Source organism: Gopherus flavomarginatus, chromosome 4 (assembly GCF_025201925.1).
Source record: "Gopherus flavomarginatus isolate rGopFla2 chromosome 4, rGopFla2.mat.asm, whole genome shotgun sequence".
Lineage (NCBI taxonomy): Eukaryota > Metazoa > Chordata > Testudines > Testudinidae > Gopherus > Gopherus flavomarginatus.
This window is the reverse complement of record NC_066620.1, coordinates 60,634,688-60,659,574: the sequence shown is the minus strand read 5'-3', so window position 1 is coordinate 60,659,574 and position 24,887 is coordinate 60,634,688. Positions and strand designations below refer to the sequence as shown.

At 42.7% G+C, this 24,887-nt stretch overlaps 1 protein-coding gene across 1 annotated transcript in view; it reads left to right on the top strand.

Moving 5' to 3' along the window:
- PLB1 (phospholipase B1) overlaps positions 1 to 24,887 on the top strand; it is a 118,938-nt gene that overhangs the window by 45,198 nt on the left and 48,853 nt on the right. The window contains exons 17-31 of the mRNA XM_050948431.1: positions 928 to 986; positions 3,609 to 3,682; positions 5,577 to 5,620; positions 6,479 to 6,587; positions 8,178 to 8,229; positions 9,549 to 9,629; positions 11,196 to 11,261; positions 12,406 to 12,506; positions 15,301 to 15,382; positions 16,202 to 16,306; positions 16,771 to 16,866; positions 17,379 to 17,450; positions 18,251 to 18,373; positions 23,551 to 23,611; positions 24,828 to 24,886. Of these exons, the coding sequence (XP_050804388.1) occupies positions 928 to 986; positions 3,609 to 3,682; positions 5,577 to 5,620; positions 6,479 to 6,587; positions 8,178 to 8,229; positions 9,549 to 9,629; positions 11,196 to 11,261; positions 12,406 to 12,506; positions 15,301 to 15,382; positions 16,202 to 16,306; positions 16,771 to 16,866; positions 17,379 to 17,450; positions 18,251 to 18,373; positions 23,551 to 23,611; positions 24,828 to 24,886 (1,184 nt within the window). The remainder of the gene's footprint in view (positions 1 to 927; positions 987 to 3,608; positions 3,683 to 5,576; positions 5,621 to 6,478; positions 6,588 to 8,177; positions 8,230 to 9,548; positions 9,630 to 11,195; positions 11,262 to 12,405; positions 12,507 to 15,300; positions 15,383 to 16,201; positions 16,307 to 16,770; positions 16,867 to 17,378; positions 17,451 to 18,250; positions 18,374 to 23,550; positions 23,612 to 24,827; position 24,887) is intronic.

Below are 24,887 nucleotides of genomic sequence, written 5' to 3'. Positions count from 1 at the left end.
TTGGGTGGCAGGCCAGTCCTTGCCCACAGACAACCTGCCAACCTGAAACATATTCTCACCAGTAACTGCACACCGCACCGTAGTAACTGTAGCTCAGGAACCAATCCATGCAACAAACCTCGATGTCAACTCTGCCCACATATCTACACCAGCTACACCATCACAGGACCTAACCAGATCAGCCACACCATCACTGGTTCATTCACCTGCACATCCACCAATGTAATATACGCCATCGTATGCCAGCAATGCCCCTCTGCTATGTACATCGGCCAAACTGGACAGTCTCTACGGAAAAGGATAAATGGACACAAATCAGACATTAGGAATGGCAATATACAAAAACCTGTAGGAGAGCACTTCAACCTCCCTGGCCACACTATAGCAGACCTTAAGGTGGCCATCCTGCAGCAAAAAAACTTCAGGACCAGACTTCAAAGAGAAACTGTTGAGCTTCAGTTCATCTGCAAATTTGACACCATCAGCTCAGGGTTGAACAAAGACTGTGAATGGCTTGCCAACTACAGAACCAGTTTCTCCTCTCTTGGTTTTCACACCTCAACTGCTAGAACAGGGCCTCATCCTCCCTGATTGAACTGACCTCGTTATCTCTAGCTTGCTTGCTAGCATATATATACCTGCCCCTGGAAATTTCCACCACATGCATCTGAAGAAGTGGGTATTCACCCACGAAAGCTCATGCTCCAAAACGTCTGTTAGTCTATAAGGTGCCACAGGATTCTTTGCAGTATTTGTCAATTTATCATTCCAAGCACCTAGAGTCATGATTACCTGGCATGATTACCGGGCTTAACATGAATATTGAACTAGAGTCTCTAAAATGCTTTATACTTATCCCAAAGAAAAGTTCTTTCAATACAGTGTAACTTGACACCTCCCTTCTCCAAATCTTTTTTTTCCCCTTAGTTCACAATTTGAGGCCAGCAGACATCAAGGTGATTGGTGCATTGGGAGACTCACTCACAGTAAGTGCAGATCAGTGGATAACCATAGCTGAACTGACTGAAACGAGGCCAGACATGAATTCTAATGAAAGAGAGTAGTACAAACACTGTTATGCTCTGTTTGGCTAATCATGTTCTCCATGCTGTCCTGTACCATGATCAAACTATGACTATTAATCACCTTACAGATCTAATCTTTCTATGTGAAGAACTCCCATTTAAGTCAATAGGAATGCTGCACAGAGAGGACTGGTGGATTATGCTGCACATCAGATAAAAACAGTTAGGGTTAATTTTCTATAATTGCATACATTTTTACAGCTCATAGCTAAAATCTCTAGATACTTACCTTCCTAACAAATAGTAAGCAGCATAAACAAAATGTGCCAGTTCTCCAGGTGGTATAAATTGGCAAAGTTCCACTGGAGTCTTTGAAGCTACTGCCGTTTGCACCATCTTTGTATTTGACCCAATAATTGAAGAGCCAAAGTAACATAGATCAGATGTTGTGTATATTGCACCTCTGTGGAACAATAAGCAGGCTTCTTGTTCAGGAAGATTGTGACTGTCACAGTTCAGGGCAACTGTATTTCCCCGTCCGTGGTCTAGCAAGGGCACTCACTCTAGGCTCCCAGTTTGTCAGCTGTCACCTCTCTTGGAAGGAGATCCATGATTCTCTCCCTCTTGACTGGGATTGTTCCAGGCTGCATGGTTCACTGCCTGCACTGTGAGTTCCCCAACAAGCCGGACTGCCTAAGCAGGCCTGCTTTGCTTTCTTCTCAGAGGCTACAAACAGTGTGATTTTCCATTGTCATAAGGTACCAGAAAGCCCTTTCTAAGCAAGCACATTTGTTATTAATCAATATAGAGAAAACGTATTTCAAATAATACAAGGACCTGCACACATGCTAATAGACTTACTAGTGATCACTCCCAACTAAACAAGGACTCTAACAGGTGATCAGTCTTTCAAATCCCATCAAGCAGTGTTTCTGTGGTTACAAGTTCATAACAGCTGTTACTCAGAACAAGCACACAAGAAGTAATTCTTCTGCTCTATTCCATGCTGATAAGGTCTTAACTGGAGTATTGTGTCCAGTTCTGGGTGCCACATTTCAGGAAAGATGGGACAAATTGGAGAAGTCCAGAGGAGAACAACAAAAACAACTAAAGGGTCTAAAAAACATGAGGAAAGATTGAAAAAAAATGGGTTTGTTTAGTCTGGAGAAGAGATAACTGGGGGTTGGGGGACATAAGTTTTGAAGTATATAAAAGGTTGTTACAAGGAAGAAGGAGAAAAAAATGTTCTTGTTAACCTCTGAGGTTAGGACAAGAAGCAATGGGCTTAAATTGCAGCAAGAGTGGTTTAGGTTGGACATTAGGAAAAACTTCCTAACTGTCAAGGTAGTTAAGCACTGGAACAAATTACCTAGAGAGGTTGTGGAATCTCCATTATTGGAGGTTTTTAAGAGAAGGTTAGGCAAACACCTGTCAGGGATGGTCTAGGTAACACTTAGTCCTGCCTTGAGTGCAGTGGACTGGACTAGAAGACCTCTCGAGGTCCCTTCCTGTCCTATGATTCTATGCCTAGGTTAGCCTTTTCGTTATACAGCTGGTGTCTTTGATAGTCAGAGACAGCGAATAGATAATCAGCAGACAGTGCATCTCTCCTCAGAGTGTAGCATCCAAAGGTTGGGTCTGGAGGTGGAAATTTGCATTTGCTTCCCTTGAGTATTTCCTAGGAAACCCACTCAACTTTGTTTGCCCCCAAAGTTCCTTCTTGTCTGGCATGTTATGTAAAATAGTCTTTTGACACTTATAACTAAGGCTGTGTGTCTGTCACGGAGGTCGTGGAAGTCACGGGAGGGGGCTCAGGGCTGGGGCAGGGAATTGGGGTGCCGGGGGGATGTCCCAAAAGTGGCTGGCATGTCACTGCAGCTCCTAGCTGGGGAGCCACGGGCTCTGTGCACTGCCGTCCACAGGCACCGCCCCCACATCTCCCATTGGCTGTGGTTCCCAGACAATGGCAGCTGTGGAGTTGGAGCTCATGGCGGGGGCAGTGCGTGGAGCCTCCTTAGCCTTCCATCCCACTAGGATCTGCAGGGATACATGGAGCTGGGTAGGGAGCCTGCCAGCCCCACCAACTCTCTCACTCCAGCACCGGCAGGGGTCCCAGGTCACGCACCACCACCTGGCCCCCTCCCAGCACCAGCAGGGGTCCTGGGCCATGTGCCACCACCTGCCCCACCCCACCAGCAGGAGTCCCGGGCTGCATGCTGCCAGTGTATTTATTCCTATTATCTTAAATGGACTTAGAGCTGTTTTGGAAAGTTTAAAAAATTTTCAACAAAAAGGGACAAATTGTCCCTGAAAATGTTCCCATTTTTGACAAGCTCTAAATTAACTTCCCTTAAAAGTCAATCATATCTAATGTGGGTTACACCTCTGTGTCATCTCATCAAGAATAGACAGGCTTCAGTGGTGTGGAACTGAAATACATTATTTGTTCTTAAAAGGATTGAGGGTATCTGGAGTGTAGCTTGGCTCATTAACCCTTCTTCTAATTGCTTTTATTATGATCAGACAGAGTGGATGGCTTTATCTGGAAGGTCTATTCACACTCTCCCTTTTCCTTGGTATCAGGCAGGTAACGGGGCAGGGTCCAAACCAAACGATGTTCTCGATGTTCTGACACAGTACCGAGGTCTCTCCTGGAGGTGAGTGCCCTAAAATTCTGTCCCATCTAAATGCTTGATTTTGTCCTTGGGGAAACTGTCATGGTCTCTGAACTCTGGGCCCTATGGCTGCTGAGATACATTTCTCGTCTGACATAAGAATCTCCTTAGGCTACCACTAAAAACACAGGAGAGAGCCTGTTGTGACAGGCTGACAATGTATTCCTGAAATATCTTAGCTGGTTAGCAGGTGTTGATCTTACTAGGAAATAGTTAAGTGGGTTTTGCTGACTCAGGTCAGGTCATAGTCACCTGCCTCTGAATATAAAGGAAATGCTCTCCTGAGCACTCCCAAGGAGTATCCCAACCTGGGGAGGAGCCTTGAGCTGAACGTTGTTCTTATTCATTTCTTTGTTGATAAAGCCAAATCCAAAGAGGGGAGTGAGTTTGGCTTCACTCTCTGTGTGGACTTTGTTTTAGAGCAGGCTGGGAGTGACACCTGTTCACATCTGTGTTCTTGGTAGGAAATAAGGTTTTTATTCATTTGAACAAACTTCAGCCCTCATTCCAAAACTCCAGCCTTGCAAATGCACACCTCCCATCCGAAGTCAATGGAGTTCTGCCGGCAAATGGACTGCAGAATTGGGTCCTCATTGCTTCTCTCACTCCGCACAAGGTCAATATTTCTCCTGACCCTTTCCCCACTTTAGCTACATTATACAGTGCAGCCACTAGTTACAATCAGTACAGGCCTAGGCTTTTATATCTGGCACTGATATTTACTACACAGTTCAAATGTGCCATACTGAGAATAAATATTCTCTATATTTTTTGTAACTATGAACATTTTTGTGATTTAACTATAATTGCAGCATGTTTTCCCCATCATTTCTCACTTGTGCATTTGTAATTAGAAATATCAACTGTGTAGTGTATTAAAATACCCTCATTCCAGATTAAAGGCACACTGTAAAAGTAATGTAGGCCCAACTTTTTAGGCTATATTTTTTAAGGGGGAATTTCAAAAGAAATTTTTATAAAAATCTAATAATAAACACTTTTTAATAATGTAACATTCCACATTATTAGAAGTAAAATATACAAAAGAATTATTAGTGCAGGAGAAAGTATAAATGTATATAAAGAGAAACTGACCAGTCTGGTTTCTTTCTTCAAACTGAATGAAATGGAAAAATATATATAGTGATCACCCTTTAATGCAATAGAACCTCAGAGTTACGAACACCTTGTGAATGGAGGTTGTTTGTAACGCTGAATAAAATGTTATGGTTGTTCTTTCAAAAGTTTACAACTGAACATCAGCTTTGAAACTTTACTATGCAGAAGAAATATATTATTATTTTTTTTTAGTTTACATTTAACACAGCACGGCACTGTATTTGCCTTTTTTCTTGGGAGGGCGGGAGCGGTCTCTGCTGCTACCCAATTGCATACTTCTGGTTCCAAATGAGGTGTGTGGTTGACTGGTCAGTTCATAACTATGGTATTCATAATTCTGAGGTTCTCCTGTCTTTACAATGTTATCTATTTACTAACATTACCAGTATACGGACATAGTATGACTACTATAGTCATGATGATAACTCACAAAGGATAATTGTGTAGATTTTAAAGGGGAACGCTATAGCAAAAATGGTGGCAACTACATTCAATGTTTAAAATTCTCTAATTTCTTTCACTGAAAAGATTTTGACATTCTGTTTAAATGACATCTTTGATTTTCTTGTGCAATGTGAGGTATGCATAGAGAGTCAGTCTTTAACAAATTTTATAGACAATAATTTGCTTCATCTGTATATATATGCCGAGAAACACCATTAGGGGAAGCTCTATTACTTATTCCAATACCTTAGAAAGTAAATATCGTTGACTAAAATTTTTGAAATATTTTCGCTTGTTTATTTCCATATAACAGTATTGGAGGAGATGAAAACATAACCACAGTCACGACACTAGCAAGTAAGTGCCTGTTTTCCTAACCTTGGCATATTTTTGAACTGTTTAATCATTTAAAGAACAGACATGAAGAAAGGTTTACAATTTTGCAGCACAGCACACTCAATCACTTTACATTCACTAACCAGTGGTGAATAAACTTTGCTTAACAGCCACCCCAGTAATTTGCTGTGCATGACATAACAGTATGTTTTGTAATTCCCTGGGAATTTAATATTATTTTTGGCATATTATTCTGTCTGAGGCACTTTTGGAATGGCTGAATCAATTGTTTCAGTCCTTAGACTACAGAGACTACTTACATAACTTTTTCTCCTTTGGCAATTAAAAAAAAATCTTAAATGGAGCCAGGCTGCAAGATTTGGATTTCATATGCCTGAATGTTCAAGGGTGATTGGATTTGGAAGGTTTTCAGCTGACTATAAAAGATAAGATCCATTTACAAAATTCAGATTCAGATTAGCACTTTAGTTTTTAACAACTCTGAAGATCAAGGAAGTTTAGACAGAGGGTTTGATACAAACCCATCTCTAAATTTACTGTGAGTATGTAAGAGTTTGTAACTTGATTAATATTGTGTAGTCTTGTATTACTCAGCAAACTGATCAAAATGACATTGCCAGGTATACTGCCTATGTTGTGCAACCAGTTGAAATTGACGTCTGAATTCATTAAACTGGGTAATGTGGAGGTGAAACAGTAACTAAGTGGTGAGATTTTTTTCACCCACAGTATATTAACGGTTACCTTCAAGTTATTAACTGAGATCTGCTAAAGTCCTTCTGGGGTAAGTTCTGGTTTTAGACTCCAGCTCATTACCCACTGAATTAAGTTACATTTCATGGGTCTCTTCTTTTCCAGATATTCTTCGTGAGTTTAATCCTTCCCTTCAAGGGTACTCCATTGGCAAAGGGAACCAGGACTCATCTAATGCCTTCCTGAATCAGGCTGTGGCAGGAGCTCGCTCAGAGTAAGTGAGAACAGATAAATACTTCTTTTTTTTTTTAATGAGGAGTAGATTTTTTTTTAAGTTCCAGTTAGAGATGTGCCAAACCTAGAACATTCTTACAAGTCTGTGAACACTCCAAATCTCAGTGGTTTAGACATAAAATGGAATTTAGACACCCATAATGTTTGATTTTGAAAACTTGGCCAATAAAGATGTGCAGAACCCAAACGCGTCCTCTGTACTTAATCTCTAGCCTGACAGCTAAGAAATTTGTTAAGGGCCAGTGTGGCTTTCCTAGTCATAGTAAAGGAAATCTTAGCAGTAACAATATAATATTTTGCCCTACTCTCTCATCCAAGGAGCTCAAAGTGCTTTACAAACATTGAGTAATGAAGCCTCACAGCCCTATGGTGAAATAAATTGTTATTCCCACTTGACGGAGGAATGTTTTGGAGGAGGGGCGGAAGAAATCCTGGTCCCATTGAAATCAGTGGGAGCTTTGCCATGAATTCACTGGGACCAAGATATCACCCAGGGATGCTAAGGGACGGAGAAGGTATTGAGCAGTCGGAGGTCAGACCATGGCAGAGTTTGGAATAGAACCCAGTTAGACTACGTTCAGTCTTCAATTAAATTCATGTGAACCCTTTGTCTTCTTATTGTAAAAGTTCTTTGTTTGTATTAATAAATCCAAAGGGCTAGTAGTTCCTTTTTTCTGGATTTCAGAATTTATATATGTATCAGTGTGTACCACGCAGGTGGTGCTATATAACTTATAACAGTAATCTCACAGAGATAGATAACTCCCAGTAACTGAGGAATCTCTATGGCTGCTATCACTCAAAGAGATTATCCTGGTCGGCTGTATCCTTCCAGTTGTCTGTAGGATGAAACAAAATAAAATCAAAGTATAAAGAGGATTTTTTTTAAAAAAAGGTGTAATTACAAGAAATGAAAGACTGTTTCTGAATGCAATTCACTCGGAGGCCATTTTTAAAATTCTCTTAAACCTGCACTGCACGCAGTGACCCTTCATCCCATTGGAAAGGGCTGGTACTTTCTCTCTCACACACACACAGAGCTCATTGTCAATTTTCTAACAGCACTGGTCATCGGCAGAGATGATACAAGGCAATCTCACAGTGGTGCTTCAGGCCACCAATAGTCCAGGGAGGGTAGAATATGACTGAACTCTAGTCTTAAACTAACACACTCTGCTATTTGAGGTCCTTTGGCTTGGGTAACCTTTTGCCTGACCAGGAACCATCCTCTTAAAGCTAAAACCTTTAAATACACTGAATTACAATAGGCCAGTCCCACCCCAAATGTATTTCCCTCTTCAATTGGGGATGCTGCACTATGTAGCCTTCACACAGCACCCACAGTGCCAGATGCCTGATGGATGCTAAATGTTTCTTCACTGTTTCTCCAACTCCAGATGTGGCTTATTTCTGTAACTATATTTAGTCCAATAAAAGCTGCAACTGGAGTCTTCAGTTCAATACCACGTTGTTTGAATGGGTTGTCATGGCCTCTGCTCATTCATCTGCTTTTCTCAATGTACTGTTCATCATGAAGTGTTCATCGGTCGTCTTCTTTTTTAATATTTAGGAATGTCCCTTCGCAGGCGAGGAGACTGGTGGACCTGATGAAGAATGATACTGTGAGTCTTGGCTGGCATGAATATCTTTAAGTAGGATGCAACTGTCTTGGGTCATTAGTCTCTAACAGCACAGCAGATGAACAGTAGATGTCAGGCAGAAATCTATGGATAGGGCAATGATAAAGTGGATAGAATGCAACATCCTTCCATGCAGTGTCTGTTTCAGCATACCATCAAGTAGGGCTTTTTGTCTTCATTACTTAAAGGGTTTTTTTTTTTACAGTGAGATGACTAATGCGTGCTAGTTACCTTGCTGTAAAATCCTGGTGGAGACAGGTTTTTTACCATTAAGAAGCTGGGCAACTTGGTCTACACAATACCCAAGCTGGTGGTTGACTTTGTAGAGCTTAATTCACAATACAGCTGCAGCACCTTGTCTTCACTGGGATTTTACAGCAAGATAACTAGCATGCAATAGTGGTTTTAAAAAAAACAAGCCCAACTTCTTTGCCATGAAGACTTTAGTCTGAGTTCCCACAGCAGTTACCTCCAGTCATCACCTTTCTTGAAGTATTGTCCTGTTGTTCCCTCCCTCCAGACCAGGGCCTTACATTGCAGACCTTTTCAATTAACTGTGATCACCTCAGCAGTCTGAACTGCAGTTGTGTCCCCTGAGAGAATGACAGGGTTAGCCAGTGACCAGCCAGTTATCACAAACTTTGTTTTATTCAGAACAAAAACATTTCAGAGAAAGCGTATCTTAAAACATTAAACAGCTTGTACCCATGCCTAACTTACTAAGTGGTTACCCATCTTCCATATGGAGACCTGGAAGATCCAAAAATACTTCAGGTCTTCTGCAGGGCCTGTGTCTGTGGTCACAGTCTTATGCCTGTCAGTTCTTGATAGTGTCTGACTCTCCCTAGGTCAGGGCTGTCATTCTGTACAGATTCAAGCCCTTTGTGTGTTCTGAACCTGGTCAAACCAGTGGTGTCTCTTCCCCGGGGCAAACTTAACTGACTTTTTATCTGTATTGTTTCTAATGGAGATTTTCATTAATTACCCTCCATTGCTTTTAGTTCCTGCAGGAAATGTACTTATCCATTTAGCCAGGAATACGCTCACTAACAAGCTCATAAAGATATATAAAATAAAAATTAACAGTAATCTTTGAATATTCCATGATTCCATCACATCACATCTGTCACCATAGCACTCAAAGTCCCTCAGCCATGACCAGAACTCCATTGTGCTAGATGCTGTACAGACACACAGAAGGACATAGTGCATGCCCCAAATTTAAACTTAATTCTCTCTTAACTTGTTGCACAGCAATTTTTTCAAAATTTTTTCTTATCTTATTTTTTTCCTGACTACAGAGAATAAATTTCCAGGAAGACTGGAAGCTCATAACACTCTTTATAGGAGGAAATGACCTGTGCAGATTCTGCGATGATCCAGTAAGTCACTAGGGATTTTAGATCTGTCTTTTATGTGAACTTGCAATATCATTATTACTTGGTACAGTTTGGAGAGTGGAATAGTGGAGCTCAGCTAGGTAGACTTAATGGACCAAAACTGGCTAGGCCACACGTGGACAGTTCTCACCATTTCTCTTGAGACTTGATGGTCATTACACCTGAGATTGAGATAAAGTAATGTAATACCATTGATTATTTGATTGTAGCTACTTTATTTTGCTACAAACTAAGATAACTTTCTGTTGATTAAGTTAGTTCTTTCCATATGTAGATAAGATAATAAACTGTCACGGATTTTCCCCATTTCATCTTGCCAATGTGCTGTATCTTTTTCCCTCTCGGATGCTGGTAGCATCCAACATGATATGTCTACCACCAGATACATAGACATGAGAGAGGTTCTATCCACAGTTCATAGCAAACTCCTGATTAATGTCCAACCTCCTCTATGCACTTCTCACACAGTTGGTGGGACCTTGTTGTTTTCCCTATACACTAAGAGCACAATATGTGCTTTCCATTCTAGATGACTGATTTCAGATAAAGGAAAATAACAAAGAAAGACTGTAAAGTCTCCATGAAAGAAAGTCAGCAAACACAATGACTTACTAACATTCTGCATCTGAACTGAAAAACAAGATGGCAGAGGTCTGTGCAGGAGGGTGGAAGGCTCCTCTTAAATTCAGAGATCAGCATGATGTCTCCTTTATGTTACAAACCAGAATGTGGCTTGGTGAGCAGAGAAGCAGGCAATACGTAAGGGAAATGAGTGTGTTACCTGGGTTTATAGAATGGACTAAGGGGGTGTCATTAAGAACAATGGGATGAAACTGAGCCAAGCAGAATTAAGGATGAATATCAGATGGGGGGGACGACAACAACACGTTTAACATTATGATCTTATTAGACTATTGCGTAATTTCATAAGAGATGGAGTAAACGCCGAATTACTTGATACAATTAACAGCTATTCAAGTATATTGTAGGGGAAAATCTTGCCCTGGCAGAGAGAAATGGACAAGATGACCTAATAGATTTTTTTTCGCACTAATTTCTGTGTTTGTCTGGTACACTTTTCTGCATGGGATGTACTTGCAACTGAGATTTCATGGAACTCAAGGACTAAATGAGAGGCAAGTTGCTAATAGCCCACACACCTGACTTAAAAAATGCTTTGATATTTTACACTATATGAGAAGAAAGTTTCTTCAGACTGATCTCCATTGATGAAAGTCTCAGAGACGGGACAGCTGTGCTTCTGATCCTAGCTGATAGTGAATGTGGAGGAAGTTATGACATCTCACCAGTAAGCCCAGTGGAATTGGCTCTGTGAATGACCTCTGATGGTTGCCAAATCCTTCCTTCCTATGATGATGCTTAAGGAGGGAGCTGGGGAACCAGAGATGCTCCAGAGCTACTTGTTGTGCCAATGTACCCTGAACCAAGAGTCCAGTCACTGTAGTCTAAGAGTCAGCTAGTAGCTTCTGTATCTGCCTGAGGAAACTACAGATGCCCAAAACTACATTCAATCCTTTATTTCCACAGGTGCATTTTTCTCCTGATAACTTCACCAACAATATAAGAATAGCTTTGGACGTACTTCATAGAGAGGTAAAAAGCAATCTTTACTACTAACTTACGGAGAGGGGTCAGATGGGAAAGACAAATTTCTTGAGTTTCAGTGATTGGTCCTAGAGTTATTAATTTGCAATCATACTTAGTTTCTCATTCTGGTATGGGCAGCATTGGTGCATGTGTAGATATTTCATATAGTAAGCTCTAATCCAGGGGTTCTCAAACTTCATTGCGCCGTGATCCTCTTCTGATAACAAAAATTACTACTCGACTCCAGGAAGAGAGGGCGGGGACTGAAGCGTAAGCCTGGCCAAGCCCCACTGCCCCAGTCTAGGAGACCAAAGCCCAGCCCCAAGGGCTTCAGCCCCAGGGAGAAGGGGCTGTAACCTGAGCCCTGCTGCCCAGGGCTGGAGCTGAAGCTGAAGCCTGATCCCTGCCACTAAAGGCTGAAGCCCTGGGGCTTCGACCCCAAGCAGTGGGGCTCAGTCTTCAGCCCTGGGCCCCAGCAAGTCTAACACCAGTCCTGGCGATCCCATTAAAATGGGGTCACGACCCGCAGTTTGAGAACCGCTGCTCTAATCTGTTGGAAGAATTTAAGGAAGTATTTTACAGAAAGAATGGTGATTGGATGGACTGGAATTCCACCTCGTGTGTTTGGAGTCAAGTAGTGTAAATATATTGACAAATATATGGTATTTCATTACAGTTATGTAACTATGCCTAGCAGTAGCACATCTGCCCAGTCACTATACAGCACAGCCCCTATTATTTTTATTAAGGGACATATTCTGATATCCTTTTTCTAGTTGAAGCTAATGGGACTACTCATGGAATACAGGGCTCCTCAGCATGAGTGAGAGTAGCAGACTCTTGCCTCAAGAAAGCAGCAGTTTTGGGATCTGGCCTTGTTAGAACATGAGTCTCAGTGGCTGCAGCTTTGTATTTAAGGTAGAACAAACCCAATTTAGGATTTCCTGTTGAGATTATGCACTCCACCAGCACACTGTGAACCTCTAATGGAGATAGTAAAGGTTGTTTGGATCAGCAGATTAAGGTACATGTTACATTAGCAAAAAAATAATCTGACCAGTCCCTGGCCTGCTTGGCTGTGCTCGGAAGAGCAGAGATGGCACTACTGTTCTCTGTTTGCTTGCTTTGACTTTGTTTATAATCTTGGCAGGTTCCTCGGGCATTTGTGAATCTGGTGACAATACTTCATATAGTAACCCTCCGGGATGTGTACCAAGAGAAGACCGTTAGCTGCCCAAGGCTAATCATGAGGTTTGAAAGACTTATGTTCCAGCTCTCACCCTTATTCAGGAAAAGCTGTAAGATCTTCAGTGCAAACCTTCCCCTTGAAGAAAAAGGATTACAATATTTCAGATAACTAAGTACCATTTTCCTGTGTGTGTATCTAAAATACATACACAATATAGATTTTAATTATACAACAGCAAATCAGACATCCAACTGCAAAATTGATTAAGAGCTAGCATACGCTACTCAGCAGTATATTGTTTGACAAAGGCAGCTAATTTTCAAAATTATTAAAATGAGGGTTTTAGAAAGATGATTAAATTAATCCAGTTTTGTTTAAATTACAACATTTACCTTTCAAAGGCTTTAGAAGTCTTCTGCTTTCACATACGTGCCAGTGGTGAGCGACATTCTTTGAGCCCTAACCTACATTAGCTGTCTCTCACCAAGCTGGATTGTTAATTAGTCTTTCAATTAGATTTGTGGGATGTTTAGTTACTCATTATGTTGCTTCTCTCAGTGGGGGGAATAGGAAATCTTTCTCTCCCTGTATGCATATAATGAGCAACCAGGAGATGTGGGGAAAGAAAGGAGGTTCCTTCTCTGTAGTGTAGTTAGTAGCCATTTCCATTAGTGGTCAGGCCAGGACTTAGGAAGACCCTGTGTGCTGACACTATGCAGCGTAAGTGGTGACAGCCTGGGAGCTGGAGAACCGCAAGATCTGTCTGCTCAGCACCCTCAATAGCAATCCCTGTTCTGTTAATTACAGCTGAGTCCATGAGGACATCACTCTGACAGGATAAGGTAGTGCGAAAGATCAGAAGGGCCCTGTTGTTGACTGAGTAGAGTTTCACAGAAGGAATATTATGATACAGCCTTTTGCTGTGATTTAGTGGCTCTCTGACTGTCAGTGACAAAGCAGCTCTTACAGACTGAGTGCTGTTGGCTTGGAATATCTTCTATATTTTGCTGCAGTTTCCCTTTAACAAAGTACAAGCTTATCATAAGATCCTAATCACCAGGATAGGCCAGGATGAGAGCCTGCGAGATCAGAGCTGAGTTTCTCTGATCCTTTAGAAATATATCTGTTACCTTCTCATCCTACCCGAACATCCTGCTGTAGTACATTTGTGTCTCTATGGCAGCAAGGGGATTTATAGGTCTGGTGGTGAAGCCAGGTGTACAGAGATTTAAACAGGCACGGTGTAGAAGGTGCATGAATGGCATGTTACTGACATGCATTTCAAAATACAACTTTGTACTATGTCTTTCATATCCCAGAATGCCCTGTAGAGGTAAATAATTTATCCCTGTCTTGGTTCCTCTTTATTTAGAACTATAGGCTAAGTGAGCATATATGTGCTGTTTTTTTAAATCTATAGCAGGAGACCAGGAGAAGGGCTTGGGGAAGGTTCTAGGTAGACATTATAGTGAAGCATTATTTATCTATCATTATCAATAGAGAGAGGGGGAGAGATTAGCTTTAGGGAGTGTATCATTTTCCTTTTGCTGCTTTCTTTTCCAGTATTAGAGTAAGCTACTCTTTCTGACATTCTTCACTGTAGTGACATGATAGAGGGAGAAAAGAGAGGTTTTCTGCTGAGATTTGTAATGAAATGGGGAGTAGAGGTGTTTCCAGGTGATAGGAGCAGCAGGGATGAGATTGTAAGGAGTTACTGACAGGGCCAGCAATGAATGAGGGGAGATAGATAAGGATGAGGGGAAAACTGGAGCAAGTCTATAGAAATGTTGCTCTATATCTGTGCAATCCCTCTGAAGTGAATGGGGCTGCACAGATGTGCCTGAGAACAGAATTTGGCTTGCAGAGGCATATCTGGCACAGTGACAATCTCCTCACCTTACATCAGTGGTTCACAAAATGTTACAGGGGGCTCTTGGGGGAAAAATTCCCTAATGGTGGACAGAGCTGTCCATAGGAACCCCGGGCAGCACGGGGCCAGCAGCCTAGAGCCTTGGGGACTTCTAGAAGCATATCTATCCCACTGAGGAGATTTAAACTTCAAGACTCCTTTTATAAAATAGAAAAGAAGATGGATGTTTTTTGCTGTTTTTAAAATTAAATAGGCTGCTAGTGTGATTTTTAAATTATTATGAAGAACAAGTTTAAGCTTTGTTGTAACATGCGTTGTTTGCCTGAACTGCTCAAGGCCTGAATGCTTGTGTAGGAGGAACTCTTTGAGCTGGCTTCTTAAATGCCTTCTTGCTGTTCCACATCTGATATTCCTTGATGAAACCTAAGAGCCAGAGGCACCAGTATGGGGAGGGGCAACGAGAGTCACATGCTGGCCCCTTGTTGGTGTGCCCCCCTGTGGGTCCCACCTCTCTTTTTTTCTGGCATCCCCCTTGCACTTTTCTGGTGGTGCCTCCCCTAGGCCACAGGGTGTGCGGGGGCTTTACCCCTGCATCCCTTTTTTCTACTGGTGCCTCTGATAGAAGCCTTGTCTTATAACAGGCTTAATCAAAAATGATACAAGTTACAAAAGTGACATTTTAGAAGAGTGGTGCCATTTTCATAATGTAAGAAAAATACGGTAATAATTTGATTCGCGGGTTGTTAAAGTTTGGGAACCACTACCTTACATGAATGCATCTATCCCTAATAAATGTGCTTAAACTTCAGTATGTCCATATTTACTGGGAAGACCTAGATATTGGAATCAATGTTATCATGGATGAGCCTTTCACAAAAACCACCTTTGGAGCAGTCCATTACCCTTTGAGTTCTTGTCCCTCTTTTCAGAGTAAAAAAACCCAGCAGATTGCAACACAAAAATAAAATATCACTTTCTTCCTGCAGGCAGCTGTGTCCCTGTGTATTGAACTATGATGACAATTCCACTGAAACTAAGATGCTAGAGTCTTTTAATAGAAGGTATCAGGTAAGGCAGAGGAAAGTATTAAGAGATTTAGCAGAGAATTGCTTAATAATCCTTCTGTTCTTCTTTTCTAGCAGCAGTCTCCCTTTGTTCTTCTGGGAATAGTAAACAAATTTTTCTAGAAGTGATAATGCTTGAAGTGACTGACCCAGGGACCAGTCAAAGTCTAATATCTACTAGAGATGGAGGGACAAATTGCGCTCATGTTAGTCAGCTGTAGATTCATAGAAGTTACTCAGAATTGGGCTGGAGGGGGCAGCTGAGGATCAGGCAAGGAATAGGGGCAGAGATGCTGCTCAAGATCTTTAAAATGTGATTCAGTAAGGTCCTAAAACAGAGTGGCTCTTTCAGATGGATCAGAGATTCAGTTGAAGCAGCAGTTCTGGATGCTCCTCTTGCTGGGAAATTGGATTAAATTGAGGAGGGCTGGTAGTTCAAGAATGAACTCTGGTGGTGGAGATCAGCTGAACTGAAAGTATTTCAGTGGTTCAAGCAAAATTCCTGGCACCCCATGATGGGAAATCCTATTAAAGTGGGGGCTCTCCCTTGGCCAGTCAGCTGGCTTTTGAGCAGTAGGCCATCTGCAGCCTCCATGATGCCTTTTTGATAAGGAAAATCAAATGAGTAGTTTTCTAATTTGGGTTTTTGCAAGCCAATGTTTCAAGAAGCTCATGCTCTCACTGCCTTGTACAAGAAAGGAGTTGTCCTTGGTTTCAGGTTTTGCATGTTCAGATGATAAGACTTCTGCAAGAGGGTCAGCCTGGAGCCTAATAAGCAGAATGCAAGAAAAGTAGCAGTGATTGATTGTTCTGCCTTTTTTAGGAGGAAACCCACAGATTAGTTGAAAGTGGAAGGTATGACACCAAGGAAGATTTCACAGTGGTTGTGCAGCCATTTCTGCAGAGAGTGACCGTTCCAAAGACTGAGGTAAAAAACTGTGTGCCAGATTCAGACCTGGTACCACTCTTCTGAATCATTAAACTTGCACCCCTTATACCAACTCTAAATTTGGCCCTCAGTGCTCTGCTTTGTTAGTTTGCCCAGTTCAAGTGAGCCACGATCCAAAGCAGTAGGAAATGCTTTGGAGGGGATAGAGATTGTTGGTATTACTGCTGAGTGCCCACGTAACCTTGGCCTCAGACATGGCAAGTTGTATTAGTTGTAAGTTTGAATCATATTTGTAAAAGTGCTACAGAACTCTTAAGTTCTCAGTCAGCGGCTTGATCTGGCCTAGGATGGTAACTATCTTGTTCTCAGAGGCCCTCATGACTATTTTCGAGTTCTGGGGTAACGGAGTTTTTGTTGGAAGAGGAATGCAATAATACATCATATGCTGGTATTTTTGGTCATATACTCACCCCTCTTGTGACAGTACCTGTCTCTTTCCCCAGGAGGGGTTGCCTGACAGCTCGTATTTTGCCCCAGACTGTTTCCACTTTCACCAGAAGACTCATTCCCAGGCTGCTCGTGCCTTGTGGAACAGCATGGTAAGACTGCAGATCTCAATCTCTCTCTCTCTGTCTTCTACACCCTGTTATTCTGCAGCAAAGAACAATGACACACTATTTAACTGTGGAGCCACCCTACCTCTGGTGAGAACGGAATTGTGCTTACAACAGGTGGGCACTTGTTTCCCTTTGTAATGTAAAGTCACCTGGACACAAACTGGCTGTATCAAAGAATATATCCTGGGGTATATTCTTGAAAAGGCTAAGCATCTAAGGCCTTGCACTAGAGATAATCAAAATGTGGGATATTACATCACACATACTACATTCCTAATATGGAAAGTAGCTAATTTAATATGTAAAATATGTTTTAAAGATGATAAAATCCTGGGGAAGTGAGTTTTGTGGGTTGATCTGCTATTTCAACATAGATAAATACAGTACATAGCAATTTTCTTGCTGTTTTACTTGATAATATTCAACTATATATGCTCTTCCATTCTGGTTCTCATTGTATTTCTTCTCTTCCATGTTTTCTTTCTGCCATGCAGTTGGAACCCCTTGGGAACAAGACAGATGCACATTTTCTTGAAACAGCGATAACTCTCAAATGTCCGAGTCAGGTAGGTTGAAAAATATTGATGCATGTGCCACATGCTCCATTGTTCATTTGTGAAGCAGTCAGAGCTTTTCATGGGGTATCTTGTGCAGCACGTTCCAGAATGGTAGCTCCACCACCTTGGAGAGGATGCTGGATGCTCCCTGTCCTCTCTCTCCTTTCCTTCTTTTGGGTAGTTAGCGCCTGGGACATATATGCTTCTCAGTGAGAGTAGACTGCAAGAGGGAGGAAAACTCCTGGCCCCCATGCCTTCATAGGCTGGCACAAAGACAGCAGCTTTGTGTTAGTGCATGAAAGCTGGAAATCAAACCTGCCTAAACAGACCAGTCTAACTTCACCATCCAAGCTCAGTATTTATTTTTCACACTTCAAACAGCATCAACGGGGAAAGTAAAGTGAAAGGTCAGATCCTTGGCTGGTGTCAGTCCACATAGCCTCACTGAAATCAGTACGGCTACCCTGACACCAGCTGGTCCAGAACATTTAACAGCTTTTGCTATAATAATCAGATATTGTTAGTCAAACTGGTAAAGGGCACTGAGAGTGTCCGAAAGAGAGAGAGAGAGAGTGAGTGTGTAGTTAGCATAGCATTACTCATATATTTCAGATGTTTCCTTATTTGTATGGCTCCTAAATATGTCTGCAAAACTAGTTACAGAGGGGCAGGGCCCTTTTTAATTCCTAAGAATATGCAGTACAGTAATTTTAATGGTCTATAGGCATATTTGAATTGGTGGCTGGGGACAGATATCTCCATATATTCTTCTGCAGCTTCATGTTGACTCATGTTTCCTTATTCCATAGACTGAGTCATACCTCAGGACGTACAGGAACAGCAATTATATGTATCCCAACCAAACTATGCCAGATGTAACAACACCGCTACCATCATCTGCTACGCCGACCCCAGCACAGGAACCAGATCAGGTAGAGTCTGCACAATAATTGATCACTGGAGGAATTTAGGAGGCTTAAGGGTTCAAAAGAAGGAAGGTAGCTCTAGGGCTGTGGAAATGGCTTGCATAACCAGCCACAGCTGCACGTATTCAAGTACCACGTTAATCAGCCAGGATTGCTTTCCCAATCTGAATAAAACTAAAGGCTTGTCTACATTTGAAATGTGTTATTTAACTTGAGTTATCTCACATTAAAGTGCCTTGCAGCCACACACACACTATTTTGTTGTGGATTAGCTGGCCTTTTTAACACACATTAGTAAGCCCACTTTAGAAGCGGGTTTGCTGAGATGCAGAATGAGATTACCCACAACTAAGTAGGTGTGGCTACATCTCCATCCTGAAACAACTGGTACATATCTACCATGTCTACCTACTGGTATCCCACATTGCTTTGCCAGCTACCTGTGTTGGTCTGTCTAGTGTCCTGAACATCTCTGTTTCAATCCTGGCATGCAGCCAGGTGCTGTCCTTGGCAATTCCAGCTCCAGTGGAGTTCACATATCTGTGTCATACTCCTGATTATTCAGCAGTCATGCTTCATGCTTCACCCGTGGACCAATACTAAAATCTTGGACTTCATTGCCTTCTTGAGAGAGGAATGTGATCAGGTCCATCTGAAAGGCTGTCACTCAGCATAGGTCTACAAGCAGGAAGCAAGACAAATGTAAAAGAGGGGGGCTCTCCAAGACTGCAGTAAGACAGATGAGCTATAGCTGGACAATAGGAATGCTACCTGCAACAGAACCCCGGAGACAGCTAACACTGTCCGCTGGATCCATGAGGAGCTGGACCACATGTATACTGGAGATACCGCCACTCAACTTCCGCATTCTGTGGACTCCCTGATTGACCCAGGAACCCTAAGACACAGTCACAGATATCCAGGATGCCTCTTCCCATGAATCACAGCCAGAGGATCAGTCTGAACCCTAAACTGGGGAGGGGACCATTTCTAGTAAGAATTGAATGTTATATTAAAATACAGCTGGACAGAGAGGGAGTTAAACAACTTAGCTGAGGGTCCTGTAAGGGCACGGACATGTTGATCTACCTTCTCTCTGCTCCTTGGGGTTTTTAATCCCCTCCCCCTTTCTGCCACTCAAAATGGCAGCCCTACCAGAGACAGTGGAAACTCTCCTGGCCTTTTTTCCTATGACTATGCAAACACACACACACATCACTTAGTCTTCCTGTCTCCCACTGCACCCCCTCCCCTTCAGGCACACTGTTTGCTGGCCTCTTCCTCCTGCCCCACTCCCCCAATGATTAATCCATGCAGTCCCTCTGTGAGGCTTGTTAGGATATAGATATTCAGGCCTGTCTGCAAAGGCCTATACTTTAAGACTTATCACTTAGCTAGTTATAGAGGTATAAAAGAAAGAATCACTGTCTGTGTAGTGGCCTTCTCTTACTGTGAGAGTCTGAGGTCTGGTTCTTTAGCAGCCATAAACTGGGAAATGTATGGTCATGTCCTCACATTCCAAACTAGTCATATTAAAATAAGGCAATCTGGGACTTTTAGGATGGTGATTCAATCTATCACCTCCAGAGAAAGGGAAGAGCCTAGAAGATGTAAAAGGAAACTTAGTCTGATCGCATTCTGTCTGGCAAGAACTCACTTATCAGTAGAAACAGCTGGAGAACCCTTATGTCTGTATAGATGTAGGCCACATCCAGACTACCCGCCGTATCGGCGGGTTAAAATCGATTGCTCGGGGATCGATATATCGCGTCTAATCTAGACGCGATATATCGATCCTCGAGCGCGCTTATATCGATTCCGGAACTCCATCAACCCCAACGGAGTTCCGGAATCAACAGGGAGAGCCGCGAACATCGATCCCACGCGGTGTGGACGGGTGAGTAATCCGATCTTAGATATTCGACTTCAGCTATGTTATTCACGTAGCTGAAGTTGCGTATCTAAGATCGATTTCCCCCCCCTAATGTGGACCAGCCCGTAGTTGTGAAATCCTTACTTCTGTATTGTTTTGTATGTTTATTTGCATGGTCTCTGTCTGGTTCTGTAATTGTTTCTGTCTGCTGTATAACTAATTTTGCTAGGTGTAAACTAATTAAGGTGATGGAATATAATTGGTTAGCTAATCATTTTACAATACGTTAGGATTGGTTAGGTAAATTTTAGTAGAATGATAGGTTAAGGGATAGCTGAAAATATTACTATATAAATTAGGGGCAAACAGGAAGTAAATTAGGATTCGAAAATAAGGAAAAGGAACTTGAATTTAAGCTTGCTGGAGGTTCATCCCAATAAACATCGAATTGTTTGCACCTTCGGACTTCAGGTATTGATGCTCTCTGTTCATGTGAGAAGGACCAGGGAAGGGTGAGAGTGAAGGAATAATCTGCACCCCGTCCCCTTCAAGCACACTGTTTGCTGGCCTCTTCCTCCTGCCCCACTCCCCCAATGGTTAATCCATGCAGTCCCTCCATGAGGCTCTTTAAAGGACGGGCACTTGTATTGTAGCAGCACATACAGAAAATCAAAAGTTATGTGTCTGGCTCACAATGTCACTGATGCCCTCAGCCTTGAGCCCACATGAGGTAGAAGGTAAATAGCCTAAATCACATTACAAACGTTTTAAAAAAAGCAAAACTGTAAGGCACTTGCTGTAAATCACACCCCATACCCCACTCGCCGTTAAGGTAGAATTCTATGAATTTTGCAGAGTACTGTATGCTCAACTGTAGGTGTTAAAAACAAGACATTTAAAAATAGAGCACTCTTTGGCTTGGCATGGTGATTGCACAGCAAAGCAGCTCTCTGGGAACTGTCCTTATAATCCACGGTTTCCTTCCACTCCTGCGCCAGTTCTGGGGGCACCATCCTGGCAAACAGCAGCCTGGCATATCTACCTTATTTGCCCATTGCCTTTTTGAACAGAAACCTTCTCTGCCTTTTGGGGACGTGCTCAGGGTAACATCCTCCAAAGCATGGATAGCCTGCAGATGTGCACATGCAATTATTAGCCTAACTCTACTGCGCCCTGTTTTAGCTAGCCACCCCACACAACCCACCTGACATTTATTAACCCTTCCCCAAAGTTTCCTCTCTCTCCCCCCCCCAACACGCACCCAGCCACCTCCTCCCACCATATGCCTACATGAACCTGGAAGACTGAAAACTTCTAATGATTGCCAAGCTCCGCCAAGATTGGGAAGAGCCTATGGGAATAAAATCCCAAAATCAGGGAAAAAGCAACATTTTATCACTCTTAGAATGGAGACTACAATTTGGGTATATGTTCATTTTCCCCTCTTTCCACTAGCGTGAGGAAAGGGGAAAAGAGAGGACAGGCAAATGGCCAGCATAACAGACACATCTGCTGTGGATGAAGAGGCCATCAAACCTCCTGAAGCACATGGCCTTGAAACTGTCTAATTTTGCACAGCTTTATGAATGTTCAATATGGTGTATCCATTGGTATTGATTAAATAGAATTGAAAATGTCTTTATGGTCATAGTTGAGTCTTGAATCATTCACTGAAATGTCTGGAATTACTGTAATAAAAACCACATGAACAATAACATCAAAACAAGCCCTATCTTACAAGGCACACATAAAATGTACTAAAAATCCCCATAAACTGCTGTACGCACTTCAAGTATAATTAAATCCTTCTACCAATGTACATACAAAAGACACTACAGTAATTCTGATAAATGCCTTATACAAAAGCATATGCATTCTTCACAACCAGCCCTTCAACTCAGAGTGTGAGTACAGTGTGTTCCCCCACTCTGTGCCCCTGAGTAGCTGCGTCATTTTATAGAGGCCTCTTATCTGACCAAAATGTTTTCTAAGTCTGTCCACCTCCAGCTCCTATACACGTACAAGGCTCTCTTCCTTGCTGTCACAAAGGTTGTGCAAAACACAGCAAGGAGCTAATGTACCAAGATGCTGCTCATCAGCCTCAGTGTCCGAATCTTCCATCTACCTTTCAGTCTTCCAAATGTACATTCCATTATCATTCTGAAGCTGCCCAGGGTATAGTTACAATTCCTTTTGCTTAACCAAGTGTCACGTAAAAACCTTCATAAGCCAGGGAAGCGGTAGGTCTCCCTGAATGAGTAGAAAAATGGCAATACCGTCAGTGTCCACAGAGTTCATGAAGCAGACGTTCTATTTCTCATTGCAGAAAATAGGCTAGAGTTTCTAAAGGCCCTGGCATCATGAACCTTTCCAGACCACTCTACAGTTATATTGGTGACCCTTCCATGGTGACCAACCAGGTTCATAGTACCATGGAGAAATATCTCTTTCTGTTATGAACTCTGAAGCCTGAAGTGAAGGAGAGGGGCAGAAAATGGGCACATAGATTTCATCAAAAGCCCAGTAGAGTTCAAAACCCCAACTGTGCAAACCCATTAATAACTTCTTCTGCATTGCCTAGTCTTGTGACCTGGGGAGCAAAATCTTCTTGATAGCAGATCACACCTCCATGACAAAAGCCCCAACAGTTGATTTGCCTACACCAAACCAGTTAGCTACTGACTGGTAGCAATTGGGGTGGCAAGCTTCCAGATGGCAATAGCCTCATACATTTTCATACTGAACTCTCATATAGGTGTTTTGCTGCCTCGCCAATGTTTCTATATGCTGCCTGGCAGTGCTTTGAAAAGAGGAATGGCTGGCTCTCAAAAAACAGTTGAATGATGAGATGAAACAGGGAGGAATTATGAGAATTATGCAGTTTGACCTCAAGCCCCAGAATTTCATTGCCTGCCAGTAGGCATTGCACAAAGCATGGCACAAAAAAATTTGAGAATGCGTACAGCACAGCAGCAGAGCAGTGCACTGTGGGATGTCTGACCACAACACTGAGCACTTATTTTGTAACACTGCTGTGCTGTGCAGCTGCAATAATACCTTAATCATGGTTTAATATAGTGGTATTTATGCACTGCTCACACTATAGTTCTTGCCAATCACTTAACAGACACACAAAACTACAACGAGTTTCAAGTGTAGACATACCCCGAGTGTGACAGATTGACTTCAGTGACCAATGTCTGCTTGATTAATTACAGACAAACAGGGACATGCTTTATTGCATTTGCTGATACTATGTTTCCTGGTCTAAAATGATTCAGTTCCTTTTGCCTGTCTTCTCTTCCCTTAGAATCATGGTAGCCAGCTGCTGTGTGAGGACAGGGCTCCATCCAGCTCTTCTCCAACTTCAGGTAACCTTGCCTGCTTAGAGTAGGAGACTGTTTCTTTCAACAGCATCTCAAGGAATGTTTTGTTTAATTATGCTTAAATAATTATTGTACTGTGGAAAAATTATGCCAAGCAAGGACCTTACTTTCTATAGATAATTAAGAGGTATGATGCCAAACCATCTTTGTATGGACTATTCAGATGAAGTGATTGCAGTTAATTTATTTACAGCAGCTAACTCCTGCACTGTGCAAAATTTAAGGGCTGACACATCCTATAAATCGAGTGATCTAGTGCTTAGGTCAGTGGATTTGAAGGCAGGACTCCATAGTTTGTGGTCTGATACCTGGTAGTATTCAGCTTGTTTATGAGCATAATGCTTTTTTTCATACCCTGCTCTGCCTTGTTGCAGCAGTTACTGTCAACATGCCTACTCTGTAATACTGAATCACCCTATCCTCATTCTGGTCTCCCTATCACTGGAGAGGTCTCCAGCAGTGTGGCATGACTTGCTCCTTGCTCTCCCCTCTTTTGTCAGTGGTCTTAAGTAGTAATAACTTGCTGCTAACTCTATGTGACTGCCAGGGCCGGTGCAAGGATGTTTTGCGCCCTAGGCGAAACTTCCACCTTGCTCCCTCCCCTGTCCCCAAGCCCCCGCTCTGAGGCACCCCCCCGCAGCAGCTCCCTCCTCCCCCCAAGCAGCTCACCCCTGCTCTGCCTCCTCCCCGAGCACGCCGTCTCTGCTTCACTTCTCCCGCCTCCCAGGCTTGCAGTGCCCATCAGCTTAGGTGCTGCAAGCCTGGGAGGCGGGAGAAGTGAAGAAGCCATGATGTGCTCGGGGAGGAGGTGGGGCAGGGATGAGCTAGAGCGGGGAGTTCCCCTGTGTGCCGCCCACCCCCCTTACCTGCTGCAGATGGCCCTCCCCGTGCTCCCCCCTCCTAAATGCTGGCGGCGACCAGGGCAGCCGAAGATCCGGCCGCCGCGGTCTCTGCAGAAGAAAATGCTGCCTCCCAAATCCTACGGTCGCCTAAATGGTTGCACTGGCCCTGGTGACTGCTCAACCTTGGCAAGATGAGCTGGAGAAGTCTCTTGTTTCATTATCTGGGCATTGCAAAAATAAAAATACAAAAAATGTGGGTAAATAGACAAATACATGGTGGAATAATTCATACCTCGCAGTGATGGAAAAGTGTGGTTCTGTTCCCTGTTCAGGTTTAACTGCATCTCTTTGCCTTACAGTGCATGCCCTCAAACCAGCTGATGTGCGAGTGATAGCAGCCCTGGGGGATTCTTTGACTG